At 44.9% G+C, this 17,980-nt stretch overlaps 1 protein-coding gene and 1 long non-coding RNA gene across 11 annotated transcripts in view; one reads left to right on the forward strand and one right to left on the reverse strand.

Moving 5' to 3' along the window:
• The window catches only part of LYST (lysosomal trafficking regulator), a 148,884-nt gene that overhangs the window by 41,605 nt on the left and 89,299 nt on the right, over positions 1 to 17,980 (forward strand). For 4 of the 10 annotated variants that reach the window (XM_068938952.1, XM_068938963.1, XM_068938955.1 and 1 more), the window contains exon 2: positions 6,263 to 6,578. The exons of 2 other annotated variants lie outside the window; for them this stretch is intronic. In XM_068938952.1, coding sequence (XP_068795053.1) covers positions 6,454 to 6,578 — 125 coding nt within the window. In that variant the 5' untranslated portion in view covers positions 6,263 to 6,453. Of the gene's footprint in view, positions 1 to 6,262; positions 6,579 to 7,479; positions 7,490 to 16,730; positions 16,842 to 17,592; positions 17,633 to 17,980 lie in introns of those variants that run through there. 4 more of the 10 variants (XM_068938953.1, XM_068938962.1, XM_068938959.1 and 1 more) reach the window with 4 other exon arrangements.
• LOC138066787 (uncharacterized) lies at positions 7,303 to 16,563 on the reverse strand. Its single transcript, XR_011140286.1, has 3 exons — positions 16,277 to 16,563; positions 8,206 to 13,935; positions 7,303 to 7,464 (listed from the first exon to the last, which is right to left on the reverse strand). It is a non-coding gene; the product is annotated as an uncharacterized lncRNA (long non-coding RNA).

Consider the following 17,980-nt stretch of genomic DNA (forward strand, 5'->3'; position numbering starts at 1 on the left):
GCAGCATTTCCTAAATGCGTTCAGTACAAGTAGGATGTGTTAAAACAGCTGGCATGCAGAGTGCACGTCCCAGAGGCTGCAGAGCCTCTGCTCTCCAGTACTGCCTCGCGAAAATACTTTTCCAAGAACTAACCTGGCAGGTCAGCATGAACGCGAGCAAAACCAACTCTGCTTATGGACAGCAGGCACATTATTCTAGAGGCAAGCCTCCTCCCTGTCTCTTGCTGGTGTTCACGTCTCTTCTGTCTGCAGTCACTGAGGCTTGGACACCAGTCCCAGCTCCTTGAAGCAGTAGCGCCCAGGAAGGTTTCAAATGGGAGTCCTATCAAACGATGGGAGAGGCTGGAGTGCTACTGTAATCCCCTGGGCTGCTCCACCCAGTCCCCTAGTGCCAGCACCAGTCCTTTTCTCAAAGCAGAGATGAAGGTGACTGCTCAGTTTCCATTTCTTGTTGGGCAGGAGCAATTTAGGGACAGCTGAGGTGACTGCAGGACTTCCCAGAAATGTTTAGGGAGAGCCAGGACCAAATTCATCGTGTTTTTGTCAAGACACCTTATAGCAGCAGCATGAGGGGATAGCTCCATGCTGTATTTGTAGCAGGTCTTTGCAGCTTCTTTTAGATTCCCAAGTCCTAAAATGAGAAAGAGCAACTGCAGAGTTGTTGGATGAGGAAATGAATGCATCTGTGTCCCCACGAGGGCCTTGGCACTACTGCACCACAACTCTGTTGGTTGGAAAGCTAGGTGGCCTCCTGCAAGCTTCTTGCTTTTCATTGGCAGCAGTTGTTCCGCTTGGGGCTGGGAGACCTGCAGCAGGTCCTTCCACCGTGTTTTCAGGTACAGGCAAATGGTACAGCAGAGCTCATGAGGAAAGTAGGTAGACAAACTCTCCAAGAAACCAAATCAGGAACTTAAGCTGTCTGCTTTATCCTCTTCCCCAAGAAATCCTAGAGAATAGTAACATACAGAAATACCAATCCGTGACGGTGCAGACGTTGCAGGATGATAGCGTGAGGGGCTAAGACAAGAACATTACGTGACCAGGCATGTTAAACACTACAACAGCCTGTGTGCTCTCTCTTCGCTGAAATGCACTGTTACCATCTTAGCTGAGCGTCTGAACGCATACAACCAACCATAGCAATGAGAAATACTTTTGATCGTTTGTGCAACCACATAAAATTTTACCTGTGTTTTCAACTGTCTCTTATTAACGTGAAAAGTAGTAGAAAGTGCTGGAGTAAATGGCTGAATGAATTTATGTCAACCAGTAGTTGACACCTGAGATCAGGTTTTCCTCAGAAAATGGGCTGGAATGTGTGACCTAAGGAAAAGTCATTTAGACTTTTCCATTTTAGAACTATCATCGCTGTAACACAAAGTGTAATGCCACAGTCAGGAAAACAGCAGAGAGAGAATCTAGCAGCTTGTCAGGTAACGGTAAATTGTATAATGTGATATTTGCAATGAATGCGTTTAAAGGCAAATATGAATGGATTCCTCTGAAAAAAGATCACCTTGATTTTTCAGCCAAAGCACAGAGTTACAAAGCAGTGTAAACCAAAACTATTTGTCGTGTAGTAAATGCACGTATAGGAAAACCAAGCATTTTCAGTAATAATGGTATCCAGTAAAATACCTAGTGGAATAAAAACTGATGAGCCATGTGACGTTTTATACCCCATTAATGTTTTAGTAGATAGTCATTTGGATAGCTTCATTTGAATTTGAAATTAGGAATATGCACTTTTTTTCTACTTGTTGCCAGCATAATGCACTTAAAAAAAAACAAAACAAAAAAGCCCTGAACACCGTGCCCTGTGAGGTATACACAGTTCCAGGCTGAGCTAATAAGAACATCCTGCAGCCAAAAAAAGAAAGAACAGTCCTCTGTACCTCAAGAATAACAACAGCAGCAAGGGTTACGATCATTATATTAAGCCATGCAGCCACTTACTAAGTGCTAATCAATAGAGACAGATTTAGCAACTCATGTAAGTCATTTCCAGTAACAGAAGTAGACAGAGGGCTCAGAGATGGCGTAGGAACAAAACTGCTCTGCCTGAAGGAAGCCATTTCCATCAGTCAAACTTCATTGCTGTCAGCTGTGACACACGCAGGCCATGCCAATAGTACCCTTTTGGTGCCGCGTGCATGCAGAACTTAGGCTTTTCTATTCCCAAATTACACACCCCTGCAATCTGGTCTGACCAGAAATGTCTATTTAAAAGTGTAGTCACATTAAGATTTATGTCCAATCTGGGCTTGAGACAGAAAGTAAAAAACTGACTTTATGCAACGTGCAGGCAGACTTGGAAGTCTGACACTCTCACCCTCACTGGAAGAGCATTTCCAAACTTTAAGGTATTGCAGACTGTCATGGTGGCATTTCACATCCCTTGCTGAGCCTTCACCAGGTGGTTGTGCTCATCTCCCAGCCTTGGAGGCGTCCTCAGAGTGGGCAGGATCTAAACTCTCTGCTGCCTTTGGACCACTGCGCTCCTGCTCGGCACGCAGCTCCTCTGCCCGCAGTGATCCCTGGAGAGAGATCTCCATCCCCACCCCAGTGCAACCGCAGGGGCACCGGGACTTCCCACTAGCCCAGGCACGCGCTGCACCAGATCTCGCTAACTCCTTGGACCTGTTGGTTTCCCATTCCACTGGCAAAGGATAGCTCAAGAACATAGGAAAAATAGGCTGGGCATGCACGAGTTGCTGACAAATCTCTAGACAGTTTAGAGAGCACCAGACATGCACAGCTCAAGGTTACGCTCACAGGTCCCACATCCTCAAGACCCTGGGTAGTCTTTGGCTCAAAGCAGTCCTCTAGTGAGCCCAGGGGTTTTCCTTTCCATCTTCCCTGCTGTCCATGGTTTCTTCTTCTCCTTAATACGAAGTTTAACATTTGTTAGCTTTCTGCTGCTGCTTGTCCTTTTTTCCTCCTCTCCCTCAAGTGTCATGTGTTAGATCCCTTCCACTGAGGTCATCAGACCTTTTTCTTATTCAGCGATAAAATTTGTGCCTTGGTTGCTATTGTTTAGTTGCCGGCACACCTGGGCACTGCGCAGATGGATTTCGCTCTGCTGTAGCCAGTTCTTTGTCCCAAGGACACATCAGCCTGAACAGAAGATCATCAAGGTTGAACAATTTTCCTCTGTTCATAAGCCTTCAGAGGCCTTTTTTTAATCAACACAAGAGATAAAAAGACAATGGGAAAGGCAGCTGAAGCCAATGTTCAAAACGGATTTGCTGCGTGACGCAAATACAGACACCAGCACTTTCTATCAAACAGAATTCATAAACCATGGCTAAACCCAACCGCCCCACAACTGTCAGGCAGATCGCCTCTTCTGAAAGCGCTCATGTCAACCCCTCTCTTCTCTGCCTTTACGCTGCTCGACATCCCACAGCAAGTCTGGTGCCTAATATTTACACGGGCAAACACATCGGGCTGTGGTCAGGCTGTGGAGAGCCTCTCTAGGATATAAACGCTTGTGCCTGCCGGGCTCGGGTTCCCCCCGCGCCCCAGGTGTGCTCGTTGTATTTATGGCCTCTCCCTCTGTGCATGGGTTTTTCACGCTGTTCTAGTAATACTAAACTTCCTACTGCTTTAATCTCTCAAGGTGACTTTGTAGTTTTGGAGTATGCCAAAACAAAAGGGAAGCTGAGGTTTTTAAAGGGCTGGCCACTGTCTCTCCATTGTGACAGCAGGGACTCTCTAGGGCACACCGGCCACTAGTCACTAGTCTAGGTCACTAGTGTGACCTACAGTCAAAGAAAGCTGCACGTGCACACACACACGTAAATCCAGAGTCAATCAGACCGTAGTTTGGAAACTGCTTTTCGTACATTCCTGTAATGGTGAGTGTTTGTGTTTTTCTGTGCACAGCACCTACTACGATGGGGCATTTTCTTCGATCAGAGCCTCCAGGTGTTTAAAAAAACACAAACAATTAATTGTCACTCAGTTTGAATGTGTGCACTTTGGCAGCTCTGCTGCAGCTCACAAAAAAGGTGAATTCTGTGGGTGCTCTTGAAGTGTGAACTCTTTGTCTGTTATGACTAGGTGAAATAGATGGTTTTTTTATCATGCTGTCAGGGCCTGATTTTGAAAAGGAGAGGCATGTACCTAAGCTGTCAATTTGCAGTGTATTTTTGCCTACAACACATGAACAGGTGTGAGTGAAAAGTGAGCACGCAAGAGTCAAGGGTGGGTTATGCCTAATCTAACTTCTATTTTAAGGCGGTTGCCTTGGCTCCTTCTATAGTCAATGGGTGGGGGGACATCTTCATCTCACTTAGCCTGCATAGCTGTTTTAGGGGGGAATGACTTGCCTTCTGGAAGCTCCTATCTCTCCCCACTGACTATAGAAGAATTTTGGTTTAGACTGGATGGATGTCTAATTTAGAGAGGCATAAAGCTCAATACGGTGAACCCCATGCCTAGGGATTATGCAGAGGTCCAATTTCCGAGCAAAACTCTTTAGAGTCATCAAAAGTTTCCTAAATGCCTGGACAGATGCTTAAACAAATTTGCAGTCACTTCGTGAAATGAAGATACTACAGCACCAATGTGGGAACTCTTTCAGACTTGTGTGTCAAACGAAAAATTCTGCTATAGCGTTTCATAGCCTCCCATGTCAGGTTTTGTCTCCTTGAAACTGAAAAGTAGATTTCTCTTGGTATAAGAACAGGAAGTACTTTTACGCCTGGAGAATTTCCAATAGTTTTCTGAAACTGAGAAGTCAAATTAAATAGTGATTACTTGTTTTCAGCAACATTGCACTGGTGATCTCTTGTACCAGTGGATTCTTCTTCCTTTATACAAACTGCTGGTCGCGCAGAGATTGCCTGACTTCCTCCTCAGATAACTAAAAATTTGCAGTAACTCCTCTGAAGTTCAGGTGATGTAAGCCTGGGGACTATAAATCCAGAACCAAGCACAATACAACTCCACTTAGCCAGCACTTGTGTTATTCAGAGAGTGTATGGTGAGGTTTGCCTTCATTGCAAAGTTTAAGTGATCGAAATGCAAACTGAAGCCAAAATGGATGGTGACGCCCTTCATCTTGCAGAAGCAGGTCCCCCGCCTCCCTTGGTGTTGGCACAGTACTTGTAACTATGCAGTCAGGCAAGTCAACAAGCTGATCTGGCTGAAAACTTGCCCTAGAAAAATAGCAGATTGCTTTTCAGCTGGGTTAGTGGGCTGATCCAGCTGACTGCAAGATTAGACGAGCAATAGCACCTGCACCTCGAGGACGTGGGCTTAGTGAAGCTGCATGCTTAGATGTAGGTGTGACTATGCAGAAAGTAGAAAATGAACTTCCTCCAGCAAATGTTTCAGGCACATCCCAAGATTGTGTTGTACTCATAAGAGAACCCATGAAAGGTAATTCAATATATTAAAGCTAATGGGTAAATTGGCACAGTGATATGTGGCAGGCGAGCTAAAGGAAGCACTTTGAAACATGAATTCTTCATAAGAAATACAAATGCTACATTGACATCTCAGTTCAGTGCTCAGAGAGGTGCATCAGGAGTTAGTGTCTGGTAGTGACTTCTTAGTTCCCTCCATCCCAGATTCTGGCAGCTGGTTGCTGCCAGTATGTTCACAGTGCAAAGTCAGATTACTGTCTTGAAGAGTTCAAGGCTTCTTCCCCTTTAGCTGATCATAGCACACCAGCGTTAGCCACGAGACAGTTGGTGCCTATGCGGTTCTGATCATTCACCTTTAAAACAATTCTGTATTTTAGAACAAATAATTTCTTTATTATGACTAGCAGGAGGGAAGCCTGGGCTTGCTGGTCTGGTAGATGTTATAGAAGTGGAAATTCAAAAAGAGATTTCTGAAATTGCATACTCAAAGATGTAGGTGCAGATTTTGAATTGCCTGGTTTGATCACTTTTTTTAATGCTGACAGAGAAATTGGAGCCCAGGAAATTTTGTGTTAGTTCAGCTCCAATTTGCTCACTGTAAGTTTTTTGGCAAAACTAGACAGAGTTTTGAGTTCTTCACACAGTCTTCTCAACTCATGATTTTTGACTTAAGGCTGAACAGTTCCCTTTTTATATGCCTATGTGCAATACTTAGGCAAACACACTAGAATGGCATATTGAAAAGCTTTTAGCCTCTTGCAGGACTTAGCACAATCTTTTTAGCTGTCTGCATTACTTACACATCCTCTTGCACTGCCGAGAGTAAAAGCCTGCCTGAGTTTCTTTTTGTCTTCCTTCCTTCCCTTTTCCTTTCTTTTTTTCCCCAGCAGTACTGCAGACACAGTAGCACAACCTACTAAAAGAAAAGCAAAACGAGCAACCTCCAAACTCCAAACCTCCGCAGGAAAGACTGCGTGTCTGAAGCTGAAAAGGAGCCAGAATAGACCAGCAAGGAAGCTGTGATTTCATCTAACAGCCAACTAGAAACTCTGAGGCTTCACTGCAGCAGTTTGTGCAGATGCAGCATCACTCTGACCGGGTCCATATCAAATGCTGGCAGAGGAGTCCCCAGAAGGAGGGTGCCCAGGTCATTCTGTGTTGCTGCCCACTTGCTTTTCAGTTCCAGTTCTCTGAGGAAATCAGGTATGCTCTACAGGTTTTTTACCGGTTTTTATTCCTTAGAATGATGCCTCTTTTTCAAGGGAAGAGTAGGCTGCATGGAAATGGGGAGATTGGTGGAGTGGTGGCAGTTGGGTTTCTTGCGGAAGGAGGGGCAAGAAGATTAGCCTGAGAGGAGGCATCTGGGGCATATGCCAGGGACGCAGGTTGTTGGGGAGGTTTATGGAAAGCTCTGCAGCCTGGTGAGGGGGGTCCTGAGAGGCTCCATGTCTGGCATTTGGAAATACGTGCTCAGGGGTGAGTAGCGTTTGTTACACGGGTTACGGTGCTTATCTGGGGAGTGATAGTTGTGTTTTGATATTTGTGCGTCAGCTTAGCAGGAGTGTCAGCGTTCAGGGGAATGCTAGTGGCTTGAAGGTGATGGAGAAGGCTTAGGAAGGTATATGCTGGATTAGGGGAACACTGAAGATTTTAGTAAACTCATTTACACCAGTGTGATTCCAGAGTGACTCTGCTGAAAGCAGTAGAGTCATGCTGACAAAACTGTGAACAGGATTTGGCCTGAATCAGAAAATGAGAATGTTTGGCAGAGGGCCTGGAGGGGTGCTGGGAGCTAGTCTCTGAATGTGTAAATGCATGTGTTTCTAAAAAACTCCGTACTGATTACTGGAGGTATGTCTGAAACACTCTGAAAAAGAATCACCTTTCATATGAAACAAAGGAACAGTTGCATTTGAGACAGCCACCTGCCTGAATTATTTAATGCAACTAAGTAACTATAGAGCTCTACTGAATGGCTTTCATAAAACTGCAAAATTGGCTCCCTTCTTTGCCTTGAATCAATGTTATTTTCTCTTTGTGAAAGCCACGTTACAGCCTCAAATCAGTGACTTGGAGCAATGATCCAGACCTTTGGAAAAAGAGCAGAAAACACAGTAAGACAAGTGTTGAGGGGAACGTACATAATGCTATCAGAATGGTTCGGACTGAAGCACAGACTGCTACTATTTGTGGGGAAATGAGAGACTCTGAAACACACTTACAGCGTGCTTTGTGCCCGACTGTCTCTTCAGGGCTAGTGCCTGTCCAAGAATGCTAATTTGGAGAAAGTACCTCCTAAAGGAAGCTAAAAAAGCACAAAGACTGAGCGGTACCGTGCCTACTTCATGCGTCGCATTTGTATATAATGCACGTGTGTATATAATGCACGCTGGCTCTTCCCTGTACCACTTAGCTTCCTCTGTATCATCAGTCTTCTTGTCAGATTCCTGCCCTGTGCCAGAGTTGAGGCTGGTATAAGCACCAACGAGGAACCAAATTCCTCTAAATATCTTTACTCTGAGACTGCTGGGCTGGGGGAAAAACAGCCCTAGGAAAACATTCACGTTTACCCTGCTAAGGCAGCTCCTGTGAATGCCGTGACAGGCAGGCAACCGTCACTGTACCAGCATGACCTTGCCATGCTGGTAATCCAGCTCCTAATCTCCTCCTGACACCACACCTGTGTGTCCTTCACGGGAGGGACGCGGAGCTGCGAGACCCCCCGAGCAGGAGGCGTATTTCGGAGGAGCTCTCTGATTGCTTTGTGTCGGTTTCTACCAGCAGACAAAGAGCACCCTGAATGCTTCTTCCAGGAGAAAGTTAAACCTACCTGCTCTTGTTTTTCACCAACTGACAATGGCCATCACCACTGCAAAGCGCTACTGTAGAGCAGTAATATCTCAGTGGAGAGAACTGCTGTCAGTGTTGGTTGAATCATATGAAGAGTGATTAGCAGTATTTCTGTGACTAGCTGCAGTGCGTTCTGCTGGAGATGGATTGCTGCTTCTGAAGATGGGAATAACCCATGCTCTAATCAGAAAAAAAAAGTTTGTAAACACTGAGCATTTACCTTTGCTGAATTACCTTTTCTTTTCCAGCAAAGGTAATTCACTAAGAAATTCAGAGCTCTCTTATTTACAATTTGTCATTTCACGCTGCAGATCAGAAAGTTCTGATCACTCTCCTGGGGAGAGAAAACAAAATGATTAGGCTGCAAATCAGAAATCAGAGGGAGAAATACAGTCAGAGTCCGGTGCAACAGCAGAAATGTTTTAAACAGATTGGTTTTTTTGTAATTATGTACTGTTAATGTATCTGTAACAATCACAGTCAAGTTGCCAGAAAATTATTACATTTATCTAGTAATTTATTTATAGTGTTGTGATTAACAACTTTCTATTGTTTTTCTGGCTTATCTATTTTCCTAAAAAACCCACCAAAACTAATCAATATAGAGCAGCATCACTTATTGTGGAAGACAACGTTTTGCAGTTGAATCTCTCTAATGCTTCTGTTGACTATATTGCACTGAAATGTAGAAAAGCCCTGCTGTAAAAAAAGGTATATAGATTACTAAAACAAAAGCCTCATGTTTCTGTTTTGAGGTCTGGCCTGAAGTAATTACAAGAGTTCTAGAAATACTGGACAAATCAGTAGAACCGATAATATGTAATGTAATCAGTAGACTCAGGATATAAGGAGGAAAATCAGCATAGCTGTTGTGGAAAAAATAATGTCTCACAGATCTTCAGGATTTTTTTTTTGGGGGGGGGGGGGAAGGGGGGCAGTCACCAGAGAAGTTTCACAGGACTCTGTGCCTGGGCTTGTGTTGTTTGACGTATTCATTAGGTATCTGGAAAAGGAAGAGGAGTTTGAGGTGAGAGAATTTGCTGATGATAACTTACTCTAGGTTGTACAGATGAAAATGAGCTGTAAGGAGGATTTCAATATATGAGTTATTCGGTTAAAAATGGCAGAGGAATTTCAATGTTGATAACTGCAAAGCAATGCACCCCAGTCAAAACAGTCCTAACTTTACATGCACAAAGAGAAGTACTGAATTATCTCTTACTACTTAAAAGAAAGAGATCCGAGTTATGATACGCAGTTTTATAAAGTTATCAGCTCAGTGGTGGAGCAGGACAGCAAATAGAACACTGGGAATTTTGAGAGGAAGCACGGAGAAGAGACCATAATCATATCACGCAGGAAATTCATGGTGAACTCGCATCCTGAATACTGCCTGCAGCTCCAGTTCTCTCATGCCAAAAAGAACCAGAAAAGGAACGAAGAAGGGCAAGAACTGATAAACAGTCAGAGTAACTTACATACAAAGAATGACTAAACAGTCTAGGACTTTTCAGACTGGAACAGAAAGAGCAGAGGAGAGATTTGATAATGGGTTGTAAAATCATGAGCATCATAGAGAAAGAGACTAGAGAATAATTATTCGCTCTTTCACAAAGCAGAAGAACTAGAGGAAACCAAGAGAAATTGGCAGGTAACAGGTCCAAAACAAATAAAAAGAGATGCTTTTTAAACAGATCGGTAATTGGATTTCGCAACGCTGTACAACCTTGTGAATACCAAGGGTTTAATGGGTTCAAGCACCTACTGGACAAATTAATGGAAGACAAATTAATCAAAGCCTATCAACCACAAAGATACCGTGTCTAACCCAGAAAGTTATCGAACCACAGACTGCAGTGAGCTGGAACACGTACGAAGTGTGACTTGTGCTCTTCAAGTAGTTTTGCTAGGTGACTGCCACTGGCCTCAGCTGGAGACACACTGCTGGGCTGAGTGGCTCTTTGCTGTGACCCAGCCTGGCCATTTTTAAGATATGAATTCAGCAGCCACGGAGGTATGTGCACTGAAACAAAAATGAAGGGTGTTCCTCTCTCCGATGAAACAGCAATGAAGAAAGGTTAGCTAATTGTCGTAAGAATAACAACCAGCATCAGATTGTTTCAGAATTGCATCCAGACAAAATGAGCAAAGGCTTTTTCCTGCAAAAGGGAAAAGGAGAGAGATGCCAGGAGTGGAAAGAACTGGGTAGAAGGAAGCAACACAAAAGCTTCACTAAGCTTTATCCAGATAAGTTTACCTCCTATCTACAGCCCACGGTATTTGGACCTGCAGTTTCTGATCTGCCACTCTGATAATATGCTCCTTTAAAAGAGAGATTGTTATCCTGACAAATACTTGGGGACAACCTTTATTATGATACAAATGGATCAGTAAGTTAGGACAAAACAGGCATAGGGCAGCAAGTCCATGTTCAGGGAGCTCCTCGTGTCTTTCTGAATTACCTAATTTTGGTTTTACTCTCCTATTATAAAATAGCCACCCATCCTAAACCTTTCACTTCAATTTTCAATTGAATATTTTAGGAAGCACAGGGTAAAATTCAGAAATAGTGTATAAGTGGTATACACGAGAATCTACTAGGACTTGTCCTAAGAAACAATACTAATAAGAAAAAAGAGCTCCTTCCCTGAGTTAGCTAGTTTCATAGTGTTTATATGGACAGATAAATATAAAGTGTTTGTTACTGTAAATTGCAGATTAGCTTTTCACAGTGGGTTAGGGCTTGAAGTAAGGTTCTAGTCAAGATAAAGAGGTATATATTTTCACCTGAGTTAGTGGTTCCAAATAAAGACAAAGACAGACCTAATAAGGACATGTGAAAAATGCAGTCTGATGTGCCTTTATTAAGATTTCACCTCTGTTTAACTGACTCAAGGAAAGAGCACATCTTTTGCCTATTTATTTGCTGTAGAACAAGGGCTAGGCCTTAGACCTTGTTACAGATACATGACAGTGTGTAATTGCAAGAGATTATGATATGGTGTAATGCATACATTTATGAGCCATAAGAAGGTGCAAATTAAAGCTTAAAGTGCAGTATATACTTATTTACACTGTTACACTCTTTGCATTTCTCATTAGGCGGTTCTGATTCTTTGCAGTGTGTTACTGCACCTTCAGTCATTTCTATAGAACTTGATTTCAAGCAAGCTGTGTTACACCATCCAAACTCACTGCACTAAATGCAATTTGATTCTAGTTTAGTCTACACTGCGAAACTAGCAGTCTACCTGAACTTTAAACTGGATGAACTATATCTAAATGGGAAAGCAAATGTTGGTCTAACAAGACCCACTCATTCAAAACGGATAATTCTTTAAGTCATTTTGAATTCTTTCGCGTAGATTAGACCTTGGACAAATCTAGGGATCGTACAGCCAGGCTATCTATCCAGCTACCTGCTCTTCTGTTCTGGAAACTGGAAATAGAACCATTAATAAAGACTTCCTTATGTCAACTGTGTGCTGACCAGAAATTGCTGAAATGAAAAAGTAAGCACCTCTGGGAATCAAGCCCTGCTGCAGTAGGCAAGCCTAGACCAGGATTACAAAGGCTGCTCACAATTAAACTCCATTTTCAACTTTATTTAATTTCGCCCTTGCACTCTGCCCATTGAATAACGTTCCCTTTTTCTTCTCTTTGGTCTTTCTGTACCACTATAGTCAGCTAGTGAAACATGAAGATCTCAGACATGAAATGTTGCCAGCCTGGATTTGTGCATCCTTGAATTTCTTCAACAACTTTCTCCTCCAACAGCAATCTGTAAGGGCATCTACTCACAGACTGTTTTTCCTCATGATTTATACAGTGGACATTATCCACATCTAAACTAGCATGTTATTTTAAAGGATCCCTCAGACCCATTCATTGATTCCTTAAGTGCAAAATTATTTTGATATTTTACTCACTCTTTCTGGTTTTTTACAGTAATGTAGGAAAATGTAGAGGAAAATTGAGTATGTGGTTCTTTAGGAAAAGAGATCCTTATTCATTCTCTTCTGAAAGACTGCTAATCTGAGCTGACTAAAGATGTCCTTTCCAAAAACCTCTCTGATTTAAAACTGTGGATTCAAGACTGCTCACATATTATATGTATTACTCCACAGTTTTTAGTATTGATTTTATTATATTATTGAGCCATAGTTAAAATTTCCTAGATAGATAAATACACAGTGGAAAGGAAAGAGGGAGAATAAGACTGTAGAAACAGCCCACAAAATCTGCACCTTATGTTATCTTTGTAATGTTTTCAGCTGAAACTTTGATGGTGAGTAGACAGAGGGTGGTTTATGAAAAATGCATAGTGGGTACAGAAGCAGCTCAGGGATTGCAGGGTGGTTTTGCAAGTAATGATCTAAATCCACTGTCTGTGAATGCTGACGCCACAGTGTTTTTCACAGAATCACAGAAACGTTTAGGTTGGAAGGGACCTCTAGAGATCATCTAGTCCAACCTCCCTGCTCAAGCAGGGTCACCTAGAGCATATTTCCCAGGATCACATTTTCAGACACTAAAGAATGAGAGTACTGACGCTACCTTTGCAGGACTTAGTGCTAATGGGCTTGTTTTACTGTCCAAGAGAACAGTAGGAAAATACTGTTCATAATCTTGTTTTTTGCCCTTTTTCCATGCCGTTACCTCCTGCGTGTACGTAAAGCAGAGAGAGTCAAAGAGTGCAAAGTTGCAATTCAGAAAGAATTCTACTGAAAAACTTCAGTGATTTCAAGTTGGATTCAGATATTATTTGTAGAATAGAGGGAATTATAAGTGAATTAACATTGATACAATGAACCAGACGACTTAAAGTTATTATGCCAAGCACTGGGATCATTCTACCCCCCTTAGTGGAGCTGCTGGAAATCTATATCGACATACGTGAATTCAGAATCAATGTACAATACAATATTGTACTTTATGTACAATATTTTATGGTAAAACTCGGATTTAAAAACTGAACAACAGGCCTGCTGTCCTATCTGTAGAGGAGGCTTAATTACTACAATTAAAGAAAATCCACACGATCTGAAAGATAGGTCGCACTTTGAAGCATCAAGAAAGAACATTACAGTTCTGATAAAATCTTTAATTACACTTACTTTCCTTTCTCAAACAATTTTTTTTAGCCCAGAGAGTTTATAATCTTTTTTTTAGCAGGCGCGTGATAACTGTTTCAGTGCATTTCAATTTAGGCTATAACTATCTTCCCTTCCAAAGACTGTAGTAGATGCCTTGCAAAAAATCACTCAAAAGTTTCCATGTGGAGGCTAACTCTCATCTGAAAACTCTTAATTTCAGTAAAACTGAAGTCACCAGTCTGAAATGCTCCTAATCTTGGCACTTGCAAAGCTCATATTCCAAAGGTGTATTGTTGTGTTTCTGCCATCAGCTCCGCTTTCATTGCTGCTGTTCAAATGCTGCCGTACAACACCACCATGAAAAGTATGGGCTGCTCAGTTTCCCCTGAGGAAACCATAGACAACATGTCTACCTGTCCAGCATCGTGTTGACTCTATACTACGACTGGTCCTGGAGAGAGCGCTGAGCAGGAGCAGTGGTAGCAGCAAGAGTCTTGGAGTCATTCACAGGCAGGAGTTTCATGGAAGAGAACAGCAGAAACTTGTGTCTTCCTACTGCTGCCAGCAGACTGAAGGGATGCCTACATATAGCCATCCTTCAGCAAGTGGAAGATCTGAAAGACAGATAAAATAGCGTTATCTCTTCTTTCTGGTAAACAGGAAGCTACGGTTCAGAGGTAAAACAGACTTCTCTTTCTTCTATACTGCAGAAGTTGGAGAGGCTTCAGATGAACATTAGGAAGTTTCCTTCAGAGTGAGGATTCTCCAAGCTGAAGAGCGGGGTGCGGATCTTGGCTCACCTTTCTCTTCAGTGACTACTGTGGGAGTTAGGATAGGTGGGACTGAATCCCACCAAATTCTCTAGCATTTGAGACTAAACAGGCTTAAAGGTAGGCTTTAATCTGCCTGAATTAGCAACTCACTCGCACCTAAATTCTAGGCATTGAGTGGGCCAGTTTTCTTGAAGTCCCCAAGTTCTCTCTGTGGTCACTGAAGAGAGTTAAGTGCTATGGAAGGCCTGTGACCACCAACCTGTTCCCCCACAAAGTGGACACCTGGGCTGGGGGAACGGGTGCCGCCAGGGGCCCCCAGGCGTGCAGCTCTGTGGCTGCTCCCTTTAGCCTTGCTCCTGCAGCAAGACAGCTCATCTGGCTGGTTGCCTTATTGCTTCCTGCTTTTAGGAAATAGTGGTGTCACTTTATAGAACTACTTAAATCCTTTCAGGATCCCCTTTCAGGGATTTAAGACATTTTTTCAAATGTAGAAGTGTTATTTAGGTGCCTAACTTCTAGAGGAAAGTGCTGTCTGTCTTATGCTCTGCACAGCTGGAACTTGCAGGGAAGTTGCTCTCTTGGCTCAGACCAGAGGTCCGTTTAGCCCAGTACCCTTTAGAAAGGGAGAGACTTTCTGATCCTAAAGTGAGGACTAGTAGAACCAGTAGCCATAAGCAGATACTGAGGGGAAAATAAGAAACATGACTATGAACAGATGCCTAGGGAAAGAGTTCAAGAGGCAGTGCATGCGCACATAAAAGCCAAACAGATTGAAATTTATATTTCTAAAATACTTGATTGCAGTTACCTCAGTAACTACAGTATATACCCCAAGTGTACTCTACATTTACTTTGTCAGGTGAGTCCTGGGGTCTTGATGTCTGAAGCGTTTCCAAGGTCTGGCTCTGTGCATCCAGGTACTCCTTGTAGGCTTAAGTTCTACAAAACCAGGACGTCACTGAGGTAGCCAGCAGGCCTTAAAATAGTAACATCTGTCTGATGCAATTACTGAGCTGAAACAAGTCCTCACCAGGGAACCTAGCAGAGATCAGGGGACAGAAGGCCAGTGTATTGTAGTGAGGCTTAAGGATGTAAGCAGGATGCACTGAGGTCAGGATTCTTGTGCATCCAGTGCACTTTTTTTCTGATTTCAAGAATCAGGATGGAGGAAGGTTATGCCAAACCTAGCCACCCCCAGAATAAGAACATCCATGTGTGAATATATAAAGCGTAAGCTTGCTAACACAGCCTGTAATATATTGCTACCACTTTTCAAAAAATTAATAAATGCTCTGGCCTCGCAAGCTGATTTCCCGAAGAGGGTGAAAACAGTGAGATGGAATCGGGGCATAGCGTTGATTTATTTACACACGTGAACCAGTTCCGAAATGGCGCTGCTCAAGCAGCTTTCGGGGCAATCCCTTCTTCCCAGAAATCTCAGCCAAATGCCAAAGACCAACTCTATAGCAGTAAATCTGCTTCAAGAATTTACTCAAAGCCAATCCCAAAGCAGAGTGCAAACTCTCCTACTGCTTGCAAGGTTCTTTTTACCCAGAACCCTTCGTAATGAAATGAATAATGCAATACAGTATAGCTTGGAAATTGTACTGCTACAATCTAGCAACACCTGATATAACCATGTATGCTAATACAGATGGATGTCTGTTCTAGCTGCATTTAAAAATGCTGACAGTAAAGCTGGGGGACTGTGGTAGAACAAAATATTTCTGATATTTACTAACAAAACATTATGTAATGAGGCCAGACAAGAAACTGCACCTTTTAAGCATAAAGCCAAATATTCATTGGCTTCTCTCTGCTCTGAAGGCACAGGATAAAGTAAAAAACAGAGCAAAATGCGCAGTGCTCTAGTTGCTATTAAACCAGAACACAGATGAAAGTTGTATGATTAAGGGAATATCTGCCAGTTACCAGCTGAACTCCAAGGGAAGAGCTGAGAAGGAGCTTGCCCCCGTGGGATAAAGAGACTGTTATAGCTACGATGCAGCGCTCGGGCCGTTCAGCATTACATAATTTCAGCTTTGCTTGGAGTAAATAGAGCCACAAGCCTGAAGCACACGAACTTGTTTCCAAGAATATCCTGCCGCTGCCGCTGCCTTTTGGGGCGGCACGGCTACTTTGCTGGGCTTTGAAAAGCGCAGGCACCTTCCCGAAAACTGACCTGTGAAAGGAAAACTGATCTGAGGGGTGACGCCGCCGGGAGGCCCGGCCCGGCCCGTCGCACCTGCAGGCGCCGGGGCCGCGCCAACCCCGCGGCTCCTCGGAGGCCTTGGGGCGCGGGCGCCGCCCCGCTTGGCCTGGGGTTTGCCTGCCCGCCCGGCACGACGCCCGCCCTCGCTCCCCGCCTTCCCCCCCGGGAAGGGGCGCTCGGGCCGGGCCGGGCCGCGACGGGGGGAGGGGAAGGGGCTGCACACCACTCCGCCCGCCAGGCAGCTCCGCCTCCGCCCTGCCAGGCGGCGGCGCCCATTGGCTGTCGGCTGCCGCGTGACCTCCGCGCGCCGCTTGGCCCCCCGCGCGTCGCGGCTGGCGGAGCGGGCGCGGCGGCAGGTGGGGCGGGGTGGGCGCTGCGTTGCCCCGGCGACGGGGGCGGGCGGAGGCTCGGCGGGGCCGGGCCGGGCCGGGCCGGGCCCTCCCCTGCCGCCACGGGCCGCCGGGCGCTGTCAGCGCGATAAGACCGCGGCGGGCGGGGGCGCCGCTGCGGCGGGGCGCGGAGCGGAGCGGAGCCGGTAAGGAGGGGCGAGCGCCGCCGTCGCCGCCACCGGGCGTCCGGTGAGCGGCCGGCCGGGCCCGGCTGGGCGGCTGCGGCGGGGGGAGGGGCTGGGTGCCGCGGGCTTCTGCTTTCTGTTTGGCCGAAAAGCTGTTTATTGCCCCGAAGGCCGGGAGGAAGCGCGGCCCCGCGGGTCGCCGCCGGCGGGTCGGGGTGCTCCGAGGTGCGGAGGGAGCGGGCCGGGCCGTGGGGTGGCGGCGGCGCCCCTGGGCCGGGCGGCGGCGTGGCCTGGGGGGGGGGGGGGGGGAATGGGGAGGGAATCAGCCGGGTCCGTTGGTTTATTTTGGCGGCCCTGTGCCCCTCCTCCTCAGTCTGCGAGCTCTGCTTGCGCTGAATGTCGGTGCTTCGTGCTTTTCCTGTGTGAAGATGTCGTGGACATCTGTGGGTTTTTTGTCTTTTTTGTTTTTTTTTTTTTTTTTTTTGTGTGTGTTGTGGACGTTCCTTGTTGCTGCAGCTGCAGGCGTGCTGAGGACTCTCTCTTACGGGCAAGCTGTGTTTTGCCATGTGTTTTTGCAAAACTGGTGCACAAAGGCTCTCTGTCAACAACGAGTTTGTTGAAGGTAGCAGATAACAACTGAAGAAATGTAGGCTGGCTCACGGAAACAAGATAACGGTGATGAACATGAAATACAACAGTCACAGTGCTTTGGCACCTGAACTAGACTTTTTTTTTTTTTCCTTAATCTTAGGGGGAAAAAGAGTGAACAGAGGAGCAATAAGAATTCTTCTAGCTGTTCCCTCAGCATGGAGGTTAGCATGGGGAGAGTGTGGGAAGGTACTTTTCCTGAGAAATCTATGAATTGGACTTGGACTGGTATCCCTGAATGACCGGAGACTTGTCTTTGATCACCCTTATAGTCGGAGAGAAGGTAGAGAATGGCAAAGAGCGGGAGCATCGAGAAGTGTGCATTGGAAGTGAGAATAAAATTACTTGTATGAAAGAAAACAGAGCAATCAAAGAAATTCAGAAAGGTGGCCACATGGCTAGACGTGGGGTGCTAGGAGTCTGAACAGCATGTAACGGGGTTATAGTTGGGGGTAGGCCAGAGAAGAAATGAAGAAGGACGAGGCACTCTTAGTTATAGTGCCAAGTGAATC

Source organism: Struthio camelus, chromosome 3, assembly GCF_040807025.1.
Source record: "Struthio camelus isolate bStrCam1 chromosome 3, bStrCam1.hap1, whole genome shotgun sequence".
In the NCBI taxonomy this organism is placed as follows: Eukaryota; Metazoa; Chordata; class Aves; order Struthioniformes; family Struthionidae; genus Struthio; species Struthio camelus.